At 37.6% G+C, this 22083-nt stretch overlaps 2 protein-coding genes and 1 non-coding gene across 3 annotated transcripts in view; 1 reads left to right on the top strand and 2 right to left on the bottom strand.

Moving 5' to 3' along the window:
* On the top strand, nt 11631-18735 carry LOC104767086 (histidine kinase 1). Its single transcript, XM_010491118.2, has 13 exons — nt 11631-12404; nt 12559-12801; nt 12882-13655; nt 13740-13987; nt 14089-14248; nt 14443-14569; nt 14645-14734; nt 14818-15012; nt 15113-15182; nt 15277-15319; nt 15401-15538; nt 17138-18181; nt 18272-18735. Exons 1-13 carry the CDS (start codon nt 12150-12152, stop codon nt 18506-18508), a joined length of 3624 nt encoding a protein of 1207 aa, XP_010489420.1. The 5' UTR covers nt 11631-12149; the 3' UTR covers nt 18509-18735.
* TRNAI-AAU lies at nt 18838-18911 on the bottom strand. Its single transcript has one exon. It is a non-coding gene; the product is annotated as a tRNA-Ile (tRNA).
* Nucleotides 21698-22083, bottom strand: part of LOC104768165 (rac-like GTP-binding protein ARAC1) — a 7536-nt gene continuing 7150 nt past the window's right edge. Inside the window, exon 8 of the mRNA XM_010492091.1 lies at nt 21698-21750. Within this exon, the coding sequence (XP_010490393.1) occupies nt 21698-21750 (53 nt within the window). The remainder of the gene's footprint in view (nt 21751-22083) is intronic.

Genomic DNA, 22083 nt, shown 5'->3' with positions numbered 1-22083 from the left:
GTAATACAAAATGCTATGGAAAATACAATTTTACTATTAATTTTAACTTGAATAAGATAGTAATACATTATGTAATACAATTATCTATCATCTCTTAATTTTTATTCATTTAATGTATTATAATTTTACTTTAAAATAAAAATAAATTGTCTAGTACTTACTCAAAAAAATAAAATTTTAAAAGAATTTGATTTCTTTTTATATTAAGTGATTTTTCTCTTTTAAATATAACTATTATAAATTTCGATATTGAGTAGAAAAATTAAGATAAATCTTAAAGCAATTTATTCAATAACATATGGTGAATCTGTAATAGTGTCAACTTTTTTCAAATTATATTTTCAGATTATAATCCTCTATATAAAAGTATGAAGATGATCTCTCTTGTATCTCTTAATTAATTAATTTAATTTTTACTATTAAAATGGTAAGTTGCTATCTTAATGAAAACATAGAATGAAAATGCACTTTTAACTCTATAAATGGTTAATCTAGTATATATTGTTATTATTATTTATTTGACTACTTTTATCGAATATATTCAAAAAATCAACTTTAAAACAAACACAACAAATATTTATTTTAAAAGAAATAGATTTGTTTTCATATATTAAGTTATTAACGTAAGTTGTTTTCATATATGATCATATTAAGTATAAAAACTCAAAAACAAATCTAAATGTTAGTTGATCAATTACATGTGCTGATTGTGTAATAGTATCAAATTTTTCTAAAATTACGTTTTAAAAATTTAGAATTATAATAATTAAAGAAAAGTTAAAATGGCGGTCTCCGCTTTCTTGTGTGAAAATATTTATTATATATATTTTTAAACATAATCTTTCTCTAACTATGGTAATGTGATACTTCAAGTTGCGGAGAAGTTTAAAAGAATTGATTTGACCATCTATGTCATTAAAATGAACTTATATTTTCGGAAATATCTCGAGAGAACTGCACTTATCTTATGCTGAAGTAGTTTTAGAATGGGTGAACTTCCGGGAAGTAATTGTCGGAACTATGCGAGTGAAGCTAAACACAGGAAAATATCATGTAGTGATTTTTAGGGTTAGTAAACAAGTCTTTAAAGTCTCCCGGATGTATTAAACTGGCCGTCAAAAGTAGGTGGATCCACGAACCGAGAATAGACATAGAATCCACTAAAAGAAATGGTTCCATGAACATGAAGTGGACAGAATCCATTAAAAAGTGGTGGTCGGAACATTATAACCTTTTAAATAATGTTTTTTTGGATTAATTTTAAAATAAATAAAAAATTAACACGAAGAAAGACAAGAAGACGGATTCTGATAGTTAATATGAAGCTTCGTCTAGAATTTATTTCACACAATACCAATATATTAGGAGATGGTTACTAAAGAAAATAACAAACAAATTTTTATATTCATTTACATACAAAGTTACCTAGCTATTAGTTATCCATATTAATATATGGAATATGATACAGAATATAAATAAAACCCGCACATAAGTGCAGTTATTCATCTATTATAACTTTATGAATATTTTATGTATGTAAATTTTTCTTCTTGAGATTGAGTCACCAATCAAGAAATGGTCTTCTAACTAAATTTTTTTGGTTGATAAATTTTTATAATTATTATTAATACTTATACTATTACAGTATCAAATGTGAATTCAATGACATAGTCTCACTCTCTCTCTCATAGTCATGTTTATAGTCTGTTTAAGGGACGGTTTAGTAGTTCATATATTAGTCGGTACTCTATTGATATAAAAATTCAATTGCTGGATTCATTCTCACGACCGAGTATCGAACACAACAAACCAACGAGAAGATTGGTAGCGGAGTAATGACGTTGAAGTTATTATTCATTATGTTTGCTTGATGAAAATTTTGCAGATTTAGTATATTTGGTTGTAGCGTTGGGTTTGTTTTTAGACTTCTAAATATGGGTTTTGTTTACAGCTACAATGGGACAAGGTGTTACTAAATACCTGGGACAAGGATTTTGTTAATAGTCTTGTATAGATTGTACAGTGCAGTACTACAATTGATAGCTTCGTTAATAGTTCAAGGACTACTGATCTATAAGTTCATGTTCTCACTATGAATTATTACGTAGTTTAAAATTATGTGTCTTTTTATTTAGTTTTTGATATTATTTTCTATAAACTACCAAAACAAAATATATATTACAAAATCCATTTTCTGTAGTTTTTATCATTTAATATAATTACGAGTTATTTGCTTTTAAACAAAAAAAAATCCAAAAATAAGCAATTCTAAACTAAACCGAGTCATATAGATAGAAGCCTACTTTGCTAAATAATTTTTTTTACTGAGTAACCCCCAATCTCGGGAGATAACCGCCATAAAAAACTGTCCTGGCCTCTTTATAAATTCCTGATTTTCCAACGCTTTCTCTCTATCTTTCCCACCAATTCTTCTCACACACTGGCAATCATGAGTGATAACATCCGGAAATCAGTCCAAGATCTGGATTTGGGTATCGATGATGCCCCAATTTCTCTTCCACCGGAGTTCTTTACTCGTGCCATATCCGTCAACCGCCACACCCTGGTTGTTACTCCTGTCAATCCCCGAAAGCAGAACCTTCGAGCCCTCATCCGTCAAATGCCACGAGATTGGGGATTTGCGAACGAGTGCGTTGGTCGTATCCTTGACGGCGGAAGAGCACAATTCCGATTTCAGTCGTAGGATTCTCTGAATATGGTGCTGCGAAGGGGGCCTTGGTCATTTAATGATTGGATGGTTACAACCCATCGTTAGTATCCAAACATAAGTGAGACAAACATGAAGATCATACCCTTTTGGGTACAAATCCAAAGTACTCCTACTCTATGCTTAACGAATGATATGGCTAAGTGGGTAGGGAACAAAATAGGATATGTCTCTGATGTAGACTATGACGAGAACGAAATTCAAGTGGGTGTGGTGCGTGTTAGAATTGACTGAAACATAGATGATCCTTTGCGATTCCAAAAAAACATTCAGTTCATTGCAGATGAGAATACTGTGGTTAAGTTTCGTTATGAGCGTTTGAGGAATTTCTGCACAAAATGTGGATCACTCAAACACGATGTGAAAGAGTGTACTCTCGCTTTTGACGATCCTGAACCAGAAGACTCGGACAATGATAATGATGGGGACAACTCTGATGCTGGTGATAAGGATGACAAGGACATGTCTGAGGCCAATACCTTACCGTCCATCGATCCTGCGAGTCTCATACCTGGTCTGCAAATGCCACCAACATCTGGTCCTACTCATGGTTATGTTCCACAATCGGTGAACATGAGGTCCCTTCCAAGTGTTTTCATAGACAAAGACCTCACTGCTGAATGCATTCGCTACTTAAATGCAAAGTATGTAGGGCAATTTGTTGACCAGTATGAGCAAAGGAACTTACTTGATGATAGTTCGGACAATGCAAGTCCAGAATTTGTTTTCATGAAACGAAAACAGGTGCAGTTTGAATCTTCTTTCAACAAAGCTGAGGCTGCTGAAGAGTTGGTGGTCCTGAACCAATTTCGCAATAAGCATCAGCGTACACTCTCGGTGGACTCATGTTCTGTCAAGAAAGGCTTCGACGGAGGCGCGGGGGGCCCGGTACCCCAGACTTTCCAATATGAAGATCCTCTCATGGAATTGTCAGGGTGTAGGTCCTTCTTTAACTTATTCTCGTTTGAAAAAACTCTGTTTTACTACTAAGTGTGACATTTTCTTCCTCTCTGAAACTCTAAACCAGGATGATGTAATAACTAACTTAAAGTGTGATCTAGAATTTTCTAATGCTTTTATTCAACCCTCTCAAGGAAGGAGTGGAGGTTTATGTGTGTTTTGGAACGACAATGTGCTATTATCCTTACTTTCACAGGATGAGAGACTCATTGATGTAACTGTAAACTATAATAATATTTTGTTCTATTTGTCTTGTGTCTATGGACACCCGATTCCAAATGAGAGAAAAGAACTATGGGACCGATTCGAACATCTAGCACAAACTCGTGATTTACCTTAGCTATTAATCAGAGACTTTAACGAGATAACTAATAACCGCGAAAAGATTGGCGGACCAATACGTGAGGATTGGACCTTCCGATATTTTTGACATATGATCTCAATGTGTGATCTACAAGATATTCGTTCAAGAGGCAATCCTTTTTCATGGGTTGGAGAATGCCATTCTCAGTCGATCCAGTGCTGCCTTGTTAGAGCTATGTTTAATTCTTCTGGAGCTGCAACATTTCCGAATGCAGAGACTCTGTTTTTAGACTTTGCAGGTTCAGACCATCGACCTATTCTTCTCGATTTAAATGATAATATCAGACACAATCGACGCATTTTCCAGTTTGACAAAAGATTGTTGGATGTTCCTAATTTCCATGATGCTGTTCATGATGGCTGGTTAACAAACAACGATGGTCTGGATATACCAATCAATGAAAGGATCAAAAACTGTAGACGATGCTTGGCAAATTTAAAGAGAGAAAATCACCTAAATTCTGAAAAACGCATAGTCACAATTCAATCACGTTTAAATTATGCAATGGAGAGTCTGGATTCAAACTTGCGGAGAACTATCCCTACTCTACAAGATGAATTGACAAAAGCTTATAATGATGAAGAAAAACACTGGCAACAAAAGAGTCGAAACTTGTGGATGACTAATGGAGATCAAAATACTAGCTTTTTTCATGCCTGTGCTAAATCAAGGTTTGCAAAAAATTGGATTACCTCAATATCAGATGATCAAGGCAATGTATACCAGGGAGATAGGGCTATTGGCGACCATGCTCAAAACTTCTTTACAAATATATTCTCTTCTACGAATCATCATGTTTCCACATCGACCTTTCCTGACTTTAACACAAAGGTGTTAGATGAAGCAAATGAGCAGCTAACAAAAGTGTTCACTAGTGAGGAAATTTAAGATGTTGTATGTTCAATAGGGGATGATCGTGCTCCAGGGCCAGATGGTTTAACATCCAGGTTCTATAAAACCTGTTGGGATACAGTTGGTCCACAAGTTATACAAGAAGTGCATTCTTTCTTTGAGACAGCATTAATGAAGCCAAGCATCAATCATAAGAAATATTTGTATGATACCAAAGATCGAAAATCCCCAAACTCTCTCTGATTACCGGCCAATAGCTTTATGTAACGTCTTATATAAGATTGTTTCTAAATGTCTGGTCCAACGCCTAAAACCTCATCTGAATGACATCGTCTCGGACTCGCAAGCAGCCTTTATTCCTGGTCGGTTAATTCAAGACAATGTGATGATCACACACGAAGTTATGCATTCATTAAAAGTCAGGAAACGTGTGTCTCAAAATTATATGGCTGTTAAAATGGATGTCTCTAAAGCTTATGACCGTGTGGAGTGGAAATTCTGAGAAACAACTCTGAGATTATTTAGTTTTTGTGACAAATGGATAAACTGGATTATAGCGGTGGTGTCTACAGTCAACTATTCTGTATTAATAAATGGAGCTCCATATGGCCACATCAAACCAACAAGAGGCATTAGACAGGGTGATCCATTATCACCCTATCTTTTTATTCTATGCTCTGATATTCTTAGCCACTTAATTTCATCGAGTGTAAGAGACAGCGATCTCAGTGGGATTCAGATTGGTATTGGGGCTCCAAGTATTACTCATCTACAGTTTGCCGATGACTGTTTGTTCTTTTGTAAGGCTAATAGAAAGCACTGCCAAACTCTAAAAGATATTTTTGACATCTATGAATACTATTCAGGCCAAAAAATAAATACTTCAAAATCTATGATTACTTTTGGAAGTAGAGTCCATGGGCGTATGCAGACATCTTTGAAAAACATTTTAAATATTCCTAACCATGGAGGAGGTGGTAAGTATCTTGGCCTTCCTGAACAGTTTGGAAGTAAAAAAAAAAGAAATGTTTGAGTACATTGTTGACAGAGTCAAAAAACGAACAAATGGATGGACTGCAAAAAAGTTATCTCCTGCAGGGAAAGCAATAATGCTTAATTCTGTAGCTCTATCTATGCCTGTTTATGCCATGTCCTGTTTCAAATTGCCATTGGGAATCACAAGCGAAATCGAGTCACTTTTAATGCAGTATTGGTGGGAAAGAAGCTCAAATCAACGAGGTATTCCATGGATTGCTTGGAAAAATTACAAAAACCAAAAAAGGAAGGGGGATTGGGTTTTAGATACTTAGCTAAGTTTAATGATGCCCTCTTAGCCAAGCAGTCATGGCGACTTATACAACATCCTGAGTCTCTCTTTGCCCGAGTTATGAAAAACAGATATTATAAAGATGACTCGATCCTAGATGCCAAACAAAGGAAAAATCAATCCTATGGTTGGTCATCTATCCTATTAGGATTAGACCTGCTTAAGAAAGGAAGTCGATTTATAGTGGGGGATGGTAAAACAATACGCATAGGTTTGGATAATTTTATAGAGGAGCATCCACCAAGACTAGTTCAAACTATGCCACAACTATGTTCTACACTTCTAGAACAAGTAATATCTAAGGTGGGTGACACTCAACAATGGGATGTTTATAAACTCTCCAACATTGTCCCACAACCCGAGCAAGAGCTCATTCAAAGAATTCATCTTTCTCATGAGGAATTCTCGGACAAATTTATATGGAACTATACCCGATCAGGTACCTATTCTGTTAAATCAGGTAATTGGTTTGCTACTCACTACCCTTTTGACCCGGCGGAGGATTTGAATATATCACATGGCTCAATTGAACTCAAAAACAAGATTTGGAAGCTACGACTCATACCAAAGGTAAAACACTTTATCTGGCGTATTTTATCAAAAGCTATACCAACCAGGACAAGATTGCGTAGCCGTGGAATGAACATAGACACTATCTGTCCGAGATGTCAACAATCTGAAGAAACAATAAACCATCTATTATTTACATGCCCTTTTGCTCTTATGACATGGCGTATTTCTGGTTCATCATCACTTCCTATAACTCAAATTCAATCGGATGTGGAGGCGAACATTGCTCAGTTGTTCTCTTATCATTCGCAAACACCCAACATTTGTGATTCACTACTACCATTTGTTTTGCTATGGCGTATTTGGAAGGCACGAAATAACCAGGTTTTCAATAATTATCGTGAGAGTGTATCTAAGACGGTTCTTCAGGCAAAATCAGACACAAAAGAATGGATCAACAACTTAAACCACATTCCATCGCCAATGTCAGTTATAAGGACATCGACTATCACCTGGTTACCACCGACTTATCCGTTTCTAAAATGCAATTTTGATGCAAGTTATGATCATTCAACAAGTGGATGGATCTTCAGAGATTTTCAGGGCAAAACTCTGTTTTGGGGAGCGACTAGATTAGCTAATACAAGATCTCCATTAGAGGCGGAAACAAAAGGATTACTCGCTAGCATTCAACAAGCTTGGATAAGAGGATATCGTTCAATAGTTTTTGAAGGAGACTGTGACACTTTAATCAAATTAGTAAATGGTCAACAATTTGATGCCTCTTTAACGAACCTACTCCAAAATATTAAAACTTGGGCTTCTAGATTAGACTGCTCCTTTATTTTCACGAAGAGGGAATGTAATAGTGTGGCTCATTCTTTAGTAAAGTTTGGTTGTGTTAGTTTTTCATACTATTCCAACTCTGTATTAAAGCCTCCTTAACTAATTAACTCTCTCTGTAATGACTAAGTTTTATCAATATATTTTCTTTGAGAAAAAAAATATATTTACTAAACTAGAGAAATACATAATCAAGGTAAGAGAAACAAAATAAATGTGATTGACTAAAATGTTCTTCGAATACCGGTAAAATTGACTTGGCAAACAAAATACTAATTAAAAAAAAGTTGCACCGTAACAATAAAAGCTGACGAACATCGAAACCTTTAATATAACTGAGAGGTCAGGTCTACAATTCAAACAATTAATGGACGTAATGGAGTCCCATGCTAACTTAATATTTTATTTTAATGTTATTTTATATTATTTACAGTTATAACATTTGTTTGTATCATATATACATGTGTGATAAATAAATATATAACATTATCTATTTTAAATGTGTATTTATTTATTTATCTTAAAAGACTATAATAAAATATTTATCTATTTTTTTAATTTGTGTGAAAAACTCTAAAATGACAAGTATTAAAAATAAAAATAATAAAAATGGAAAGACTATTATTTTTGATAATTATGGGGTGATCCAAGCTTTACTACCAAAATGTTTTTTTTTTTGGGTCAAAATTACCACCAAAATGTTTTGGTGGAAATTCACTTAACATTACCGTTTTGCTACAATCCATATCTCTTTTAGCTTTTAGTACTTCAAATTTTCTTTGGTTGGTAAATTACGTGATAACTCTATAAATTACAGTGATAATAAACATTTAAATCAGCTTTATGTACATTTTATAAGTAAAGTAATATATTAAATATAATATATAAAATATAAACCAGTACAAATTACCTAACAGAAATTACCAAATACATTTGTTGTTTGTCGTCCTATTAGTAAAAGATACACCCTCAAACATCAATCCACCACTAGTAACGAGAGAAAAAACCCTAGAACCAAAGCCGCCGCCGCCTCTCCGGTGAGCCTCTTTGGCTGTCGGGGAGAGCCTTCTTTTATTGCTTTTCGTTTTTCCTTTCTTTTTGTTGAGTTAAGGTCGGATATGAGATCTCCTCTTCTTTTGGGTCTCTGGTTGGTGGCTGGATGAAGGTTCAAGATCGCGTTGTGGCAAGGACAACCTCGACTTGTGGTGGGGTTGCTCAGACTTTGTTTTCCATCGCTGGAATCTTCGTCGGAGGTGTTCGTTGGTGTTGGAGTGGCGATTACTCTGGATGTGACGTCTTGATACCGGTTGGGTTTGGCTTTGTTGAGACCGAAGGGGAGTCGAAGGGTCTTCCTTTTGGGTTTTGGAAGCTGCGGCGATTCGATTCCGATGGTCTTGGGTTCAGATCTGGTTGCTTCCGGCTAAGAAGCAGGACATCATGGCAGGAGTGATGTGGCCAATCCGGCAATGCACCATGAGGTGAAGATATGCTAATCTGTGTTCTATTCTCTTATCTTTAGGCGATTAGCATTCTGGTTAATATGTGGTTAGTTCGGATAAGCCTTTATTCATGCTGGTCGCGTCTCTTGGTCGGATCAGTCGGATGTATTGTCCGTTTTAGGCTTAGGACCGGGACAATGAACGCCGGAGAAACCAAGCTTTTCTGATGATGCGCCTCTGGGTGTTGATGCTATTGGGACAAGTTCTACACGCCGATCAGGAGGCTCTAATAGTTTGGATTTGCTTTGTTTCTTCAGTATAGGATTTGGTCTTCTCTGTGTTAGTAGTTGTTTTCGTGTCATAGGGTCAATTTAGGTGGTTTAAGAGATGATTTCACTCTGAGTCGTGGTGTGTTATCTATCTCGTTGTGGTTAAAAAATGCAATGGTTTTCGATTAGGTAGTGTTGGATCCGCCTAGTGTTCCAGGGTTGTACTTGATCAACCATTGCATTTGCTTTTGGTCCAAGTCTATAGAGGTGAATGTAATGTGCCTTTTTGTTTTTTTTTTTTTTTTGACAACAAAAGAATCAGCTCAAAAGTGGCAATTAGGGGGTAAACTGTTTACAAACAAAACATGCTGCGGAGACAGACGCGCTTGGCGTGCCAAAGAATCCGCACTTACATTCGCATTACGGGGAACGAGAGATAGGGAAAAGGAAGAAAACTCCGCTTGATCTATCTTGATGTCGTCGAGGTAGGGGGTGAAAGTCGGCCAGTCGTGAGGAGAAGACACCATCTTCACCAAGTCAGAACAGTCCGTGTAGAAAGCCACGTCCGGTAGTCATGTTCGATCATGCACCGCATAGCCCAAATGAAAGCTTCTACTTCAGCATGTAGAGGAGACAAACTTCGTCGGAAATTGGTTGCTCCCATGTTTGACCTCGAATCTTGAGAGGAAGAACAAACCCAACCTGCACCTGCAAGAGCGTCAGTCGCTTTCCAAGAGCCATCAACGAAACACCGATAACCCGTAAAAAGGTTGGGGAGGGAGCTTGTGGACCCCCTTTGTCTAGAATTAGGGACAAGGGAAAGATTGGGACTATCCTCGTCCTCAACCTCCACCTGGGCCTGCAGCCAGGCATTCGCCTCTCCCTCCGCCAACCGGACTACGTCCAGGGGATTATCCATTACATCCTCAAAAACGCGAGCATTTTGCGCTTTTCAAATATACCACATGAGCCACGGGAAAACTGTTATCTGAGAACCCGGATTAGTAGAGCCTAAGAAATGATCCACATTAGCATACACAGACTCCGTCGGGAAAGAGTCAGGACCTACGGGAACCTGAGCTAAAGCCCAAACCTGTCGGGCCGGTGGACAGCAGAAAATAACATGATTTATTGTTTCCTCCTCTGCCCCACACCGTACACACCCTGAATCACACGCAATTTCGCGTCGCCGCAGATTTGTCGAAACCGAAATACACCCTGTTAAGACCTGCCACATAAAATGTTTAATTTTCGGTGGACAATGAGCACCCCAGACACCAGCCAAGAAAGGAGTAATCTCTGGACCCGACCAAGATACCGTACTACGCCGTGATGCAGCAAAACGCTCTGTGTCATACCCAAATTTAACTGTATACTTTCCAGATTTTGTAAAATACCAACCCAGGGAATCTTGTGGCCGACAACTTCCCAAAGGTATAGCCCCTATCAGATCAACATCTTCCGGGGCAAAATGCTCCTTGAGCATATCCATACGCCAAGTATTCGTGTGACAATCAATTAAATGAGAAATTTGAAGAGAAGAATTCTTAAGAGGACCCTTACTAAACGCTGGTCTTGGAGATTGAGCTGGTACCCATGGATCCGTCCATATTGAAATGGACTCTCCCGAACCAACCCGTATAATAAGCCCTTTATTAACCAAATATCTAGCAGAAATAATGCTCCTCCACCCATAAGATGGAGAATAAGACCGTATCGGTTCCATAGGATTAGAATTCCGATAGTACCTGCCCTTGAAAACCCGAGCAAACAGTGTGTTCGGAGCCTCAATCAGCCGCCACAGTTGCTTTGCCAGCAATGCTGAATTAAAATCATCAACATGCCTAAAACCCAAACCTCCCAACTGCTTACTACAACAGAGCTTATCCCAAGCTAACCAGTGCATCCCTCTAGTCTGTCCTGTAGTACTCCACCAAAAATTCGCCATTGCACTCGTGAGTTTTGACGTTATTGTTTTCGGTAACCGGAAGCACGACATTACAAAAGTTAGAACCGCTGTAGCTACCGACTTGATCATCACTTCTTTTCTCTCTTTGGAGAGGAGTTGCCTTTGTAATGTGGCTTTGATTTTGTTGTATCATTTTGGATAATNGGAAAGTAATCTTACTAATTTGAAAAAAAAAAAAAAAAAAAAAGAAAAAAGAAACACCAATCCACCCGGCATAAATCTTTGAAACCTTCTGAGAGAGAGAGACTAGACCAAAGTTGGGTCCTTTAAATTTCAATTAAATTCTTCTTTAAAATTATTGAAAAAAAAAAACTTGGGAAAATTCTACAAAATCAGAACAGCGTACAACAGTCTATTCCTATATTTCTGTGGACCTGAAAACCGAAAATATCCTCTCATTGGCCATATTACCTTCTACACATTCCCACTGGCCAAATTCTAAAAAAGATCGACTTCAATTGCCCAAAATCTTTGCTTTTTCCCCTTATTTGATTTCTTTTTGGTTAAAACAAAAGCAAAAAGATTTCATCTTTCTGTTTATTCTCTGTATATATAAATTGGAACCTATTTTGCTTCTTCATTCTCCTTCTTCAGACTTATCTTATTTGGCCACTCTTCTCTTCTCTTCTCTGTGGACTAAGAGTTTCTTTTTTTCTTTTCAATCAAAAAGTTTGAAGCTTTCGAAGTTTTCCTTCATGGGTTTCTGATTTATAATACTAAAGTAATGATTTTTTTAATTTGGGTATTAGTAAAAAAAAGTGGGGAGTGACACAAGAAGCAGTATAGTCATTAGTTTCCCACTAAGCAAAGCACCGAGACTTCACCAACAACAACAACGACCTAATAATATGTGTCTTTGTTTGTGATTTTGGGATCATCTGAGACAATATGAGAGGAGATAGCTTCTCGGTGAGTATTGAGAATCTTCCTGATTCTCCAATGGGTTCTAGGAAGAAGAAGATAAAGATCAGGAAGGTGTTTGATAAAATGACTGAATGGGTTACCCCTTGGAGAAGTAATTTTGAGAGTCCAAGAGAGAGGATGATTCTGCGTGGTGATGTTGAGCAAGATGAGTTTCAGTACGCGAGTAGTCACTGTTTGTCTTCCTACTACAGTGTCTTTGTTGCTCGCCTCGCTATAATGGTTAGATTTGTTCTGCTTTTTCTTCTCCCTCGATTTTGATTTTGTTTGATTTGGCATGTTTAGTTTTTATGATCAAACTTGAAAACCAAACAATTTTGGATGAGAAGAAAGGTGAAAGCTTTGTAAGTTGAGGTGTGTGTGTGTGTGTGTGCAGGTGATGCTAGCGATTCTGATAGGGCTTTTAACCGTTCTGACATGGCATTTCACAAGGGTTTACACGAAACAGTCGCTTCAAACTTTAGCATATGGCCTTCGGTACGAGCTTCTTCAGCGTCCAGTCTTACGGATGTGGAGCGTTTTGAACACCACATCCGAGCTAACAACAGCTCAAGTCAAGCTATCTGAATATGTTATCAAAAAATATGACAAGCCAACTACTCAAGAAGAACTCGTCGAGGTTTTGTTTTCTGTTTCTTCTCTGTGGTCCTATGTTTGATTTGAGATCCTTTATTTATTATTTTTTGTTAACTTTACCAGATGTATCAAGCAATGAAGGATGTGACATGGGCTCTGTTTGCTAGTGCCAAAGCTCTAAATGCTATAACCATTAACTACAGAAATGGATTTGTCCAAGCTTTTCACAGAGATCCAGCAAGTAGCAGCACATTCTACATCTTCTCTGATCTTAAAAACTACTCCATCAGTGGAACGGGGCCTGGAGATGTAAGCGGGTGGAACAACCAGTCAATACACGGGAACATGTCTGCCATTTGGTACCAACAGCAGCTTGATCCAATAACAGGGGAAAAATTGGGAAAGCCTCTTAAAATCCCACCGGATGATCTGATCAACATCGCGGGAATCTCACAAGTGCCTGATGGTGAAGCTTCTTGGCATGTGACAGTGAGCAAATACATGGACTCTCCGCTTCTCTCAGCGGCTTTGCCGGTCTTTGATGCATCAAACAAGAGTATTGTGGCTGTTGTGGGGGTGACAACTGCACTTTACAGTGTAGGGCAGTTGATGAGAGATCTTGTAGAAGTCCATGGTGGGCATATTTATTTGACATCTCAAGAAGGATACTTGCTTGCTACTTCCACAAATGGTCCTCTTTTAACAAATACATCAAACGGGCCTAAGCTAATGAAAGCCACTGATTCAGAGGAGTGGGCTATCAAGGCAGGAGCTCAGTGGTTAGAGAAAACTTATGGAAGTAACCGCCCACACGTTGTTCATGCTGAGAATGTAAAGCTTGGTGACCAACAATATTACATTGATTCATTCTATCTTAATCTCAAGAGGCTTCCAATTGTAAGTTTTTCTCTATCAAGAGTCTAAGCTAGATTTAGATGCCCAGGGTCACGTTGTTTAGTTTTCTGTTCATGTATTTTGCAGGTAGGTGTTGTCATTATTCCCAGGAAGTTCATTATGGGAAAAGTGGATGAAAGGGCCTTCAAGACTTTGGTCATACTGATTTCTGCTTCTGTCTGCATCTTCATTATTGGATGTGTCTGCATCTTAATTCTCACAAATGGAGTTTCAAAGGAGATGAAACTAAGAGCAGAACTGATAAGGCAACTGGATGCAAGAAGAAGAGCTGAAGCTTCAAGCAACTACAAAAGCCAGTTTTTGGCAAATATGAGGTTGGTCATCACTGTATCTGCAAGAAACAAGTTTTTGCGATTCTTAAACATTATTAACGCTAAATACTGAAATGAGCTTTCTGGAATTTTCTGCATTCTAGCCATGAGTTGAGGACACCTATGGCTGCTGTGATTGGATTACTAGATATTCTTATATCAGATGATTGTCTTTCAAATGAGCAATATGCAACAGTCACTCAGATCAGAAAGTGCTCCACTGCTCTCCTCCGTCTTCTCAATAACATACTGGACTTGAGCAAGGTGAGAAATTATAAGAATCTTTTATTTTGTTCTAGTTTTCATATATATGAAGAAAATCTTCAAGCTTTAGTATTACATCTGCTGTCCATAAGTTAGGTAGTGAGTAAACATTTTAGCTCTTTCAGCTCTGCTATTCCTAAAACTAGCATGTAATTTGCAGCTACAAGCTAATTTCTTCCTTTTCTACCTCATAGGTCGAGTCAGGAAAGCTTGTTCTGGAAGAAGCTGAGTTCGATTTGGGACGAGAACTCGAAGGACTTGTTGACATGTTTTCAGTGCAGTGTATTAACCACAATGTAGAGACAGTTCTAGACCTCTCTGGTATGACTTGGTATTATATTTTAGACGGCCAGTGAGGAATTTTTGGTTTATGAACTCTCATTGGTCTTTTTGCAGATGATATGCCAGCATTAGTCAGAGGGGACTCAGCAAGACTTGTTCAAATCTTTGCAAATCTTATAAGCAATTCCATTAAGTTTACAACTAGTAAGTTCTGTTACCATCTATCGTCACTTCTTTTTCAATGACAGTGATGCATTGCTAGTCTTACAAGGATGGTTGCTTTGCAGCTGGTCACATTATTCTTCGTGGATGGTGCGACAACATGAATTCTCTACATGATGAGATGAGCTTAACTGTTGACAGAAAGAAACCATGGGCTCCAATGAAGACAAAAATGGTGCAACACAGAACTCATTTCCAGAAGTCTTTTAAGAACGCTAACAAAATGGTTCTTTGGTTTGAGATTGATGACACTGGATGTGGTATGACACTTGAGTTCCTTAATTATATGTCCTTTTCGCTATCCACTTCACGATCTTCCAGATTCTGAAATTTCTTTATTATATAATTATTAATATGCAGGAATAGATCCAACCAAATGGGACTCTGTGTTTGAGAGCTTTGAGCAAGCTGATCCTTCTACCACTCGGACGTAAGTGATCATGATTAAGTGCATGCAGTATCTGTTTAAGAAAAACTATGCTGCTAGTTAAATCTTATAGCTCACTTGTCATATATTTCTTCAGGCACGGAGGAACTGGTCTTGGACTGTGTATCGTGCGGAACTTGGTGCGTTAAGTCACTGTATTTTAGAATCGGATGAGTCACAAAGCAATCAAATTATCTGAAACCTTCTTTGTAATTTTATAGGTTAACAAGATGGGTGGAGAAATCAAAGTAGTACAGAAGAATGGCTTAGGGACGCTAATGAGACTATACTTGATTTTGAGTATTCCTGACACTGCAGATCAAAACATCCAGCCAGATTTTTCCAAATACGGTCTCGTGGTATGTAAATCTGAGAAAGAAATTGTGACGAATGCATCATGGATTAAAGCTTGTGTGTTTGTAAAAGTTTTATTGGTTTTGAATGCGACAGGTTTTGCTTTCCATGTATGGAAGTACAGCAAGAATGATCACATCAAAATGGTTGCGTAAACACGGCATTGCAACTGTGGAAGCATCAGACTGGAACGAGCTGACTCACATCATTAGAGACCTGTTTGAGACCGGAAGCGGTGACAAGAGCTTTGATTCACAGCACAATATTGCTGATCCACTGAGAGCTGAGCTTTCAAATATAAAAGAAATCGAGAACCCTGTGTTTGTCATAGTGGTGGATATAGGAGTACTTGATCTCACTACAGATATATGGAAGGAACAGCTTAACTACCTCGACAGATTCTCCAGCAAAGCTAAGTTTGCTTGGCTGCTGATGCATGACACCTCCAATACTGTTAAAACAGAACTTAGACGAAAAGGGCATGTAATGATGGTTAACAAACCGTTGTACAAGGCCAAGATGATCCAGATTCTGGAGGCTGTAATAAAAAACCGGAAGAGAAGCTTGTGTAGTGGCTTAAGAAACAGAGGAAACGGAAGTGATGAATCCCACGATTGCTTAGAAATCGATCCAACACAGTTCGACACTTGCAGTTCCGATGATTCCTCTGAGACATCTGGCGAGAAACAAGTAGATAAATCTGTGAAACCAAGCACTTTGCAATCTCCAGTGCTTAAGAATTANCAATGACAGTGATGCATTGCTAGTCTTACAAGGATGGTTGCTTTGCAGCTGGTCACATTATTCTTCGTGGATGGTGCGACAACATGAATTCTCTACATGATGAGATGAGCTTAACTGTTGACAGAAAGAAACCATGGGCTCCAATGAAGACAAAAATGGTGCAACACAGAACTCATTTCCAGAAGTCTTTTAAGAACGCTAACAAAATGGTTCTTTGGTTTGAGATTGATGACACTGGATGTGGTATGACACTTGAGTTCCTTAATTATATGTCCTTTTCGCTATCCACTTCACGATCTTCCAGATTCTGAAATTTCTTTATTATATAATTATTAATATGCAGGAATAGATCCAACCAAATGGGACTCTGTGTTTGAGAGCTTTGAGCAAGCTGATCCTTCTACCACTCGGACGTAAGTGATCATGATTAAGTGCATGCAGTATCTGTTTAAGAAAAACTATGCTGCTAGTTAAATCTTATAGCTCACTTGTCATATATTTCTTCAGGCACGGAGGAACTGGTCTTGGACTGTGTATCGTGCGGAACTTGGTGCGTTAAGTCACTGTATTTTAGAATCGGATGAGTCACAAAGCAATCAAATTATCTGAAACCTTCTTTGTAATTTTATAGGTTAACAAGATGGGTGGAGAAATCAAAGTAGTACAGAAGAATGGCTTAGGGACGCTAATGAGACTATACTTGATTTTGAGTATTCCTGACACTGCAGATCAAAACATCCAGCCAGATTTTTCCAAATACGGTCTCGTGGTATGTAAATCTGAGAAAGAGATTGTGACGAATGCATCATGGATTAAAGCTTGTGTGTTTGTAAAAGTTTTATTGGTTTTGAATGCGACAGGTTTTGCTTTCCATGTATGGAAGTACAGCAAGAATGATCACATCAAAATGGTTGCGTAAACACGGCATTGCAACTGTGGAAGCATCAGACTGGAACGAGCTGACTCACATCATTAGAGACCTGTTTGAGACCGGAAGCGGTGACAAGAGCTTTGATTCACAGCACAATATTGCTGATCCACTGAGAGCTGAGCTTTCAAATATAAAAGAAATCGAGAACCCTGTGTTTGTCATAGTGGTGGATATAGGAGTACTTGATCTCACTACAGATATATGGAAGGAACAGCTTAACTACCTCGACAGATTCTCCAGCAAAGCTAAGTTTGCTTGGCTGCTGATGCATGACACCTCCAATACTGTTAAAACAGAACTTAGACGAAAAGGGCATGTAATGATGGTTAACAAACCGTTGTACAAGGCCAAGATGATCCAGATTCTGGAGGCTGTAATAAAAAACCGGAAGAGAAGCTTGTGTAGTGGCTTAAGAAACAGAGGAAACGGAAGTGATGAATCCCACGATTGCTTAGAAATCGATCCAACACAGTTCGACACTTGCAGTTCCGATGATTCCTCTGAGACATCTGGCGAGAAACAAGTAGATAAATCTGTGAAACCAAGCACTTTGCAATCTCCAGTGCTTAAGAATTATCTCATTGACGCCACTAACAGCAATGGTGATTCAACATCTCCAAGTATGACTCGAAAGAACCCAGAAGAAGAAGATTGGAAAGATCGGCTGTATTCAGGAATTGCCTTGGATGGAAAGAATCTGAAATCTCTTGAAGGTATAAGGATCTTGCTGGCAGAAGATACGCCCGTTCTTCAACGAGTAGCCACTATAATGCTTGAGAAAATGGGAGCAACTGTAACTGCAGTAGGGGATGGACAACAAGCAGTTGATTCCCTCAACTACAGGTCTATCAATGCTCAAGCTCCAACTGAAGAACACAAATCTTCAGAAGAAGAAACTACCAACAACTTTATAAAACCGTGGAGTAGTTTACGGAATTCCTCACCTTATGACTTGATCCTTATGGATTGCCAGGTACGATTACTTTTCACTTTTCTGTATTCAATTCAATTTGTAAAATAATGTAATGAAAATGATGTTTATTCAACATTTGTCTCATGGCAGATGCCAAAAATGGATGGATACGAGGCAACAAAGGCGATAAGGAAAGCAGAGATTGGCACTGAGCTGCACATTCCAATCGTGGCATTGACAGCGCATGCAATGTCTTCTGACGAAGCTAAATGCTTGGAGGTTGGAATGGATGCTTATCTCACAAAGCCTATTGACCGAAAGCTTATGGTCTCCACCATTTTGTCACTCACTAAACCATCACTATCCCAAACTTCATCTTCCTCTTGAAGGCTACAAATCTAACAGGAGAATTTTTTTTAGTACGTTCGAGATCTTGCATTTTGTATATATATATATGTGTGTGAATTCGTAGTTGACAAAGAGGTTTTGGTGGGGGACGAAAGAATCCAGCTTTTTTGGTTATTTTTGTTTACGAAGAATGTTTTTTTTTGGGTCATTTTTGTACTCAAATATGAATACATGCCATATATACTTGTTTAGAAAATGTGAAGTTAAACGACAAAGTTTCACTGCTGTTGATGTCGTTTTAAGGGTAAGAAAGACAATGTGTTGTATACCGGTCAAACACAAAAAAAAACAAAAATTGGTTAACACAATGGCCCATGCAGGTTTCGAACCTGCGACCTTCGCGTTATTAGCACGACGCTCTAACCAACTGAGCTAATGGGCCATTTGTTCAGCTTTCTACGAAATTTATTATAACTTAATGACATGGTGGAGATGATGATTTGTTCCGAGGGATACACCTGACATACAGTAGCATGTTGTCACAATTTAAAAGATTAGTATAGTATGACGAGGACAAAATCTCTGTATCAAATATATTCCTACCAAACTCTTTGTATTGAAAATCTCCTCTTAACAAAATGATATAATGTAATTATAATAAGCATGCTAAAAAACAAAATGTATATTTCTTGAACCCTCTTTCTCATTAGCAAGCATTATGCCATTATATAATCTGAACTATATAGTATCGACCAAGTGTGTATGTTTGAAATGGCATCGTTTAGCAACAAGACTAATTTGTGCTCTGTATCTTTGGCAGCTATAACATGTCGGTTATCTATTCCAAATATGGTCTTCCTCAAAACACAGCAATTGTGTTTGGTTTTAAAGAATGAATCATATTCTTCATCCTGATAAGGATTTAGGGTTTATGTTGAAAGTGTCTTGCCATGAGGAATTCTCTAATAAAATTTAGTGAAAAAACTCTAACTTTACTATTATTTAAGTAATAGTAGTAGTGTTTTTGGATGATTAACATAAATTTTATGATCTTCCAAAGAAAAAGAAAAGAATCTTTGCAGTTAATGATGTTAGTCACATCTATCGTTGTCACGCCGACGAGTACAGAAACATATCTCCTTCGTTACAGAGAAGATCATCTTTCATAATCTGAGGACTTGACAACACTAGAAAATACGTAGTAAAAAAATCAAGCTTTGGAACTAGCCAAAATTATTAGTGCTACAATTGCCAAAAAAAAAAAAAAACCTAACATTTACTTCCTTTTTCCTATAAATCTCTTCAAAGGTCATAAACATTTTTCAACAGTTGTGTGTGGCTTTGGAGATCTCTCTGCTTTTATCCCCCAAGTAAGCTTCTTACATCAAGTTTTTTTTTTTTTTTAACAAAAATTAGCAACTTAAACGATTGTGTAGTATAGCTTGAAACTGGTTATGGAGTTACAAAATAAGTTTTGATTTTGGTGTGAACAAAAAAATTATTTGATGCTTCTTGCTATAACATGAATACCATGAGCTTGAGCCTTGAGCCCTCTCATGTTAGAAAATTTATCCATTATATAATCTGAACACTAATATTTGACCAAGTGCATGTATTGAACTCTCTTGAAGGTCGATTTGTGTAGTTCGGTCAAGCATCTCTGTATGCATGTTAAAACCCCAATCTTGCGAGTAATAATAGTTCGTTTTCTCATTATTGTTTTTATTTTTCTTGAAGAAATGGTAGGTAACGAGGAAGAGGCCACTAGGACAAAGACATCGGTAGATAAGTTGATGCGAGATGGTGATTTTGTTGGTGCCAAGCGTCTTTTAATGGGGGCTCAGAGTCAGAGACTTTTCTCAGGTCTTCACAGCTTACCACAGATGTTAGCCGTATGTGATGTCCACACTTCTGACGCCAAGAAGATCAACGGTCTTAAGGACTGGTACAGTATTCTTCAAGTTGGACCTTCTTCTGACGATGATACAATCAGGAAACAGTACAAGAAGCTCGCTTTACTTCTCCATCCTGACAAAAACCACTTCCCCGGTGCAGAGGCTGCCTTCAGGTTGATTCTGGAAGCTAACACATTGCTCACTGACAAGGAACAACGGTTAGTGTACGATGGAGCATTGAAGAAGGCAAATAGTGTCTTCAACAAAAAAAGAAAAAAGAAGGCAAACAGTACTGCTCCTCGTTTTACATATTGTAAATGTGGAGTCTTGAGACCATATGCAGACACGTCTGAGATCTGCCAGAGTTGTGTGATACGAAATGCTGAACGTAAAATACTGTATATATATCCTGAAGGAAAGATTTGGGGACCGTTCCCTGTTTCAAAAATTATTAGATGGTTTGAAGAAGGGTTTTTCGAGACAGACCTACAGGCTCGCTTTGCAGATGCTCCGGAAGGAACCCCTTTTCAAGATCTAGGCAATATCTTGCCAGATTTGAAGACAAAAGAAAGTGTTCATGGGGATATGAGTACATCAGAATCCGTATTACCTAATAAAGATCTCTCCCTCAAACGTTGATGATGGAATTGAGGATACTACAACGGTGGCAAGTAACGCCTCTAATCAATCTTATGGCGGAGCTAGCGCAGCTAAGTATGTGAAGCGTGGTAATTTTTGTTTTGAAAAGACTAAAGAGTAGAGAAGTAGTAGCTGTAATATTAGGTCTGTAAGATAGAAGTAATCGTTTTTAAAGGATTAAGAGTGAGAGAGTCAAGAGAGTATGATACAGCTTATGGTGTCCTCTTCCTTAATGAAGCAAGCCAAACGGTTTATCAACTTGTGTAAATTTCTTTATAAACTCTGTAGACTCATCAAGTACCATTGACTCAAAATATGTCAGAAGGAACTTATACGTTGTTCTATATGAGGTAAGAAAATACTTCTGATGGGTAGAGTAACTTATTTGTGTACAGAGGCACTGGCTAGCTGCATGTCGAAAAGGGCAGCTTCACCTAATCGGTGACTTGCACTTATTTCTGTCTCCGCTGTTGAACCCATTAGTGAGATTTTTGAGATTGCTCTGTTCTTTGGGTTAACTTGATGGGTGGGAAGTGGAGGTTGAGAGGTTTAATTCATATGGAAATATATTACAGAAGGTAGACGATTGGCATATTTTATTTTGACACAAAATTCTGATTTTTGTATGATACCACTACTACCTCAAAGCATACTGAACGAAATCCCATGTTCAAAGTTTTAAAAGACTTATGCGTCACAATTTTTGGATGAAGTACTCAAGACATGACAATATACCAAAATCACCATCTGAATATACCACAGAGAAATTTATATAAATCCCATACTAGAGCGAGACTTTTGGTTGTGTAACTTGTTATTAATTTAGAAACTAGTAGACTTATGTAAAGTTGAAGTGGAAAATCAAGCATCTCTGCATTCTTCAACTAGTCATTGAAATGGAAGGAATAATAGAGAAGTAGAGTAGTAGTGCAATATTAGGTCTCAGCCAAAGTTGGAATCTATTTATCAGTAAAACAGAAGTAATCGTTTTTTTTAAGGATTAAGAGAGCTTACTTCTTCGAACCCTGGAACAACTTTTAAGCCCAATGTGTTTTCTTCTTAAGCCTTCAATAGACGAGT

This window comes from Camelina sativa, chromosome 19 (assembly GCF_000633955.1).
Source record: "Camelina sativa cultivar DH55 chromosome 19, Cs, whole genome shotgun sequence".
In the NCBI taxonomy this organism is placed as follows: Eukaryota; Viridiplantae; Streptophyta; class Magnoliopsida; order Brassicales; family Brassicaceae; genus Camelina; species Camelina sativa.
This window is presented reverse-complemented; position numbering and strand designations above follow the sequence as displayed.

What these genes read in the sequence shown, in the direction of transcription:
- LOC104767086 (XM_010491118.2), top strand. Translation starts at nt 12,150, where the DNA reads ATGAGAGGAGATAGCTTCTCGGTGAGTATTGAGAATCTTCCTGATTCT. An exon ending in CTCAAGAAGAACTCGTCGAG is followed by an intron (nt 12,802 to 12,881) that starts GTTTTGTTTTCT and finishes TAACTTTACCAG; the next exon opens with ATGTATCAAGCAATGAAGGA. An exon ending in TTTCCAAATACGGTCTCGTG is followed by an intron (nt 15,539 to 17,137) that starts GTATGTAAATCT and finishes TGAATGCGACAG; the next exon opens with GTTTTGCTTTCCATGTATGG.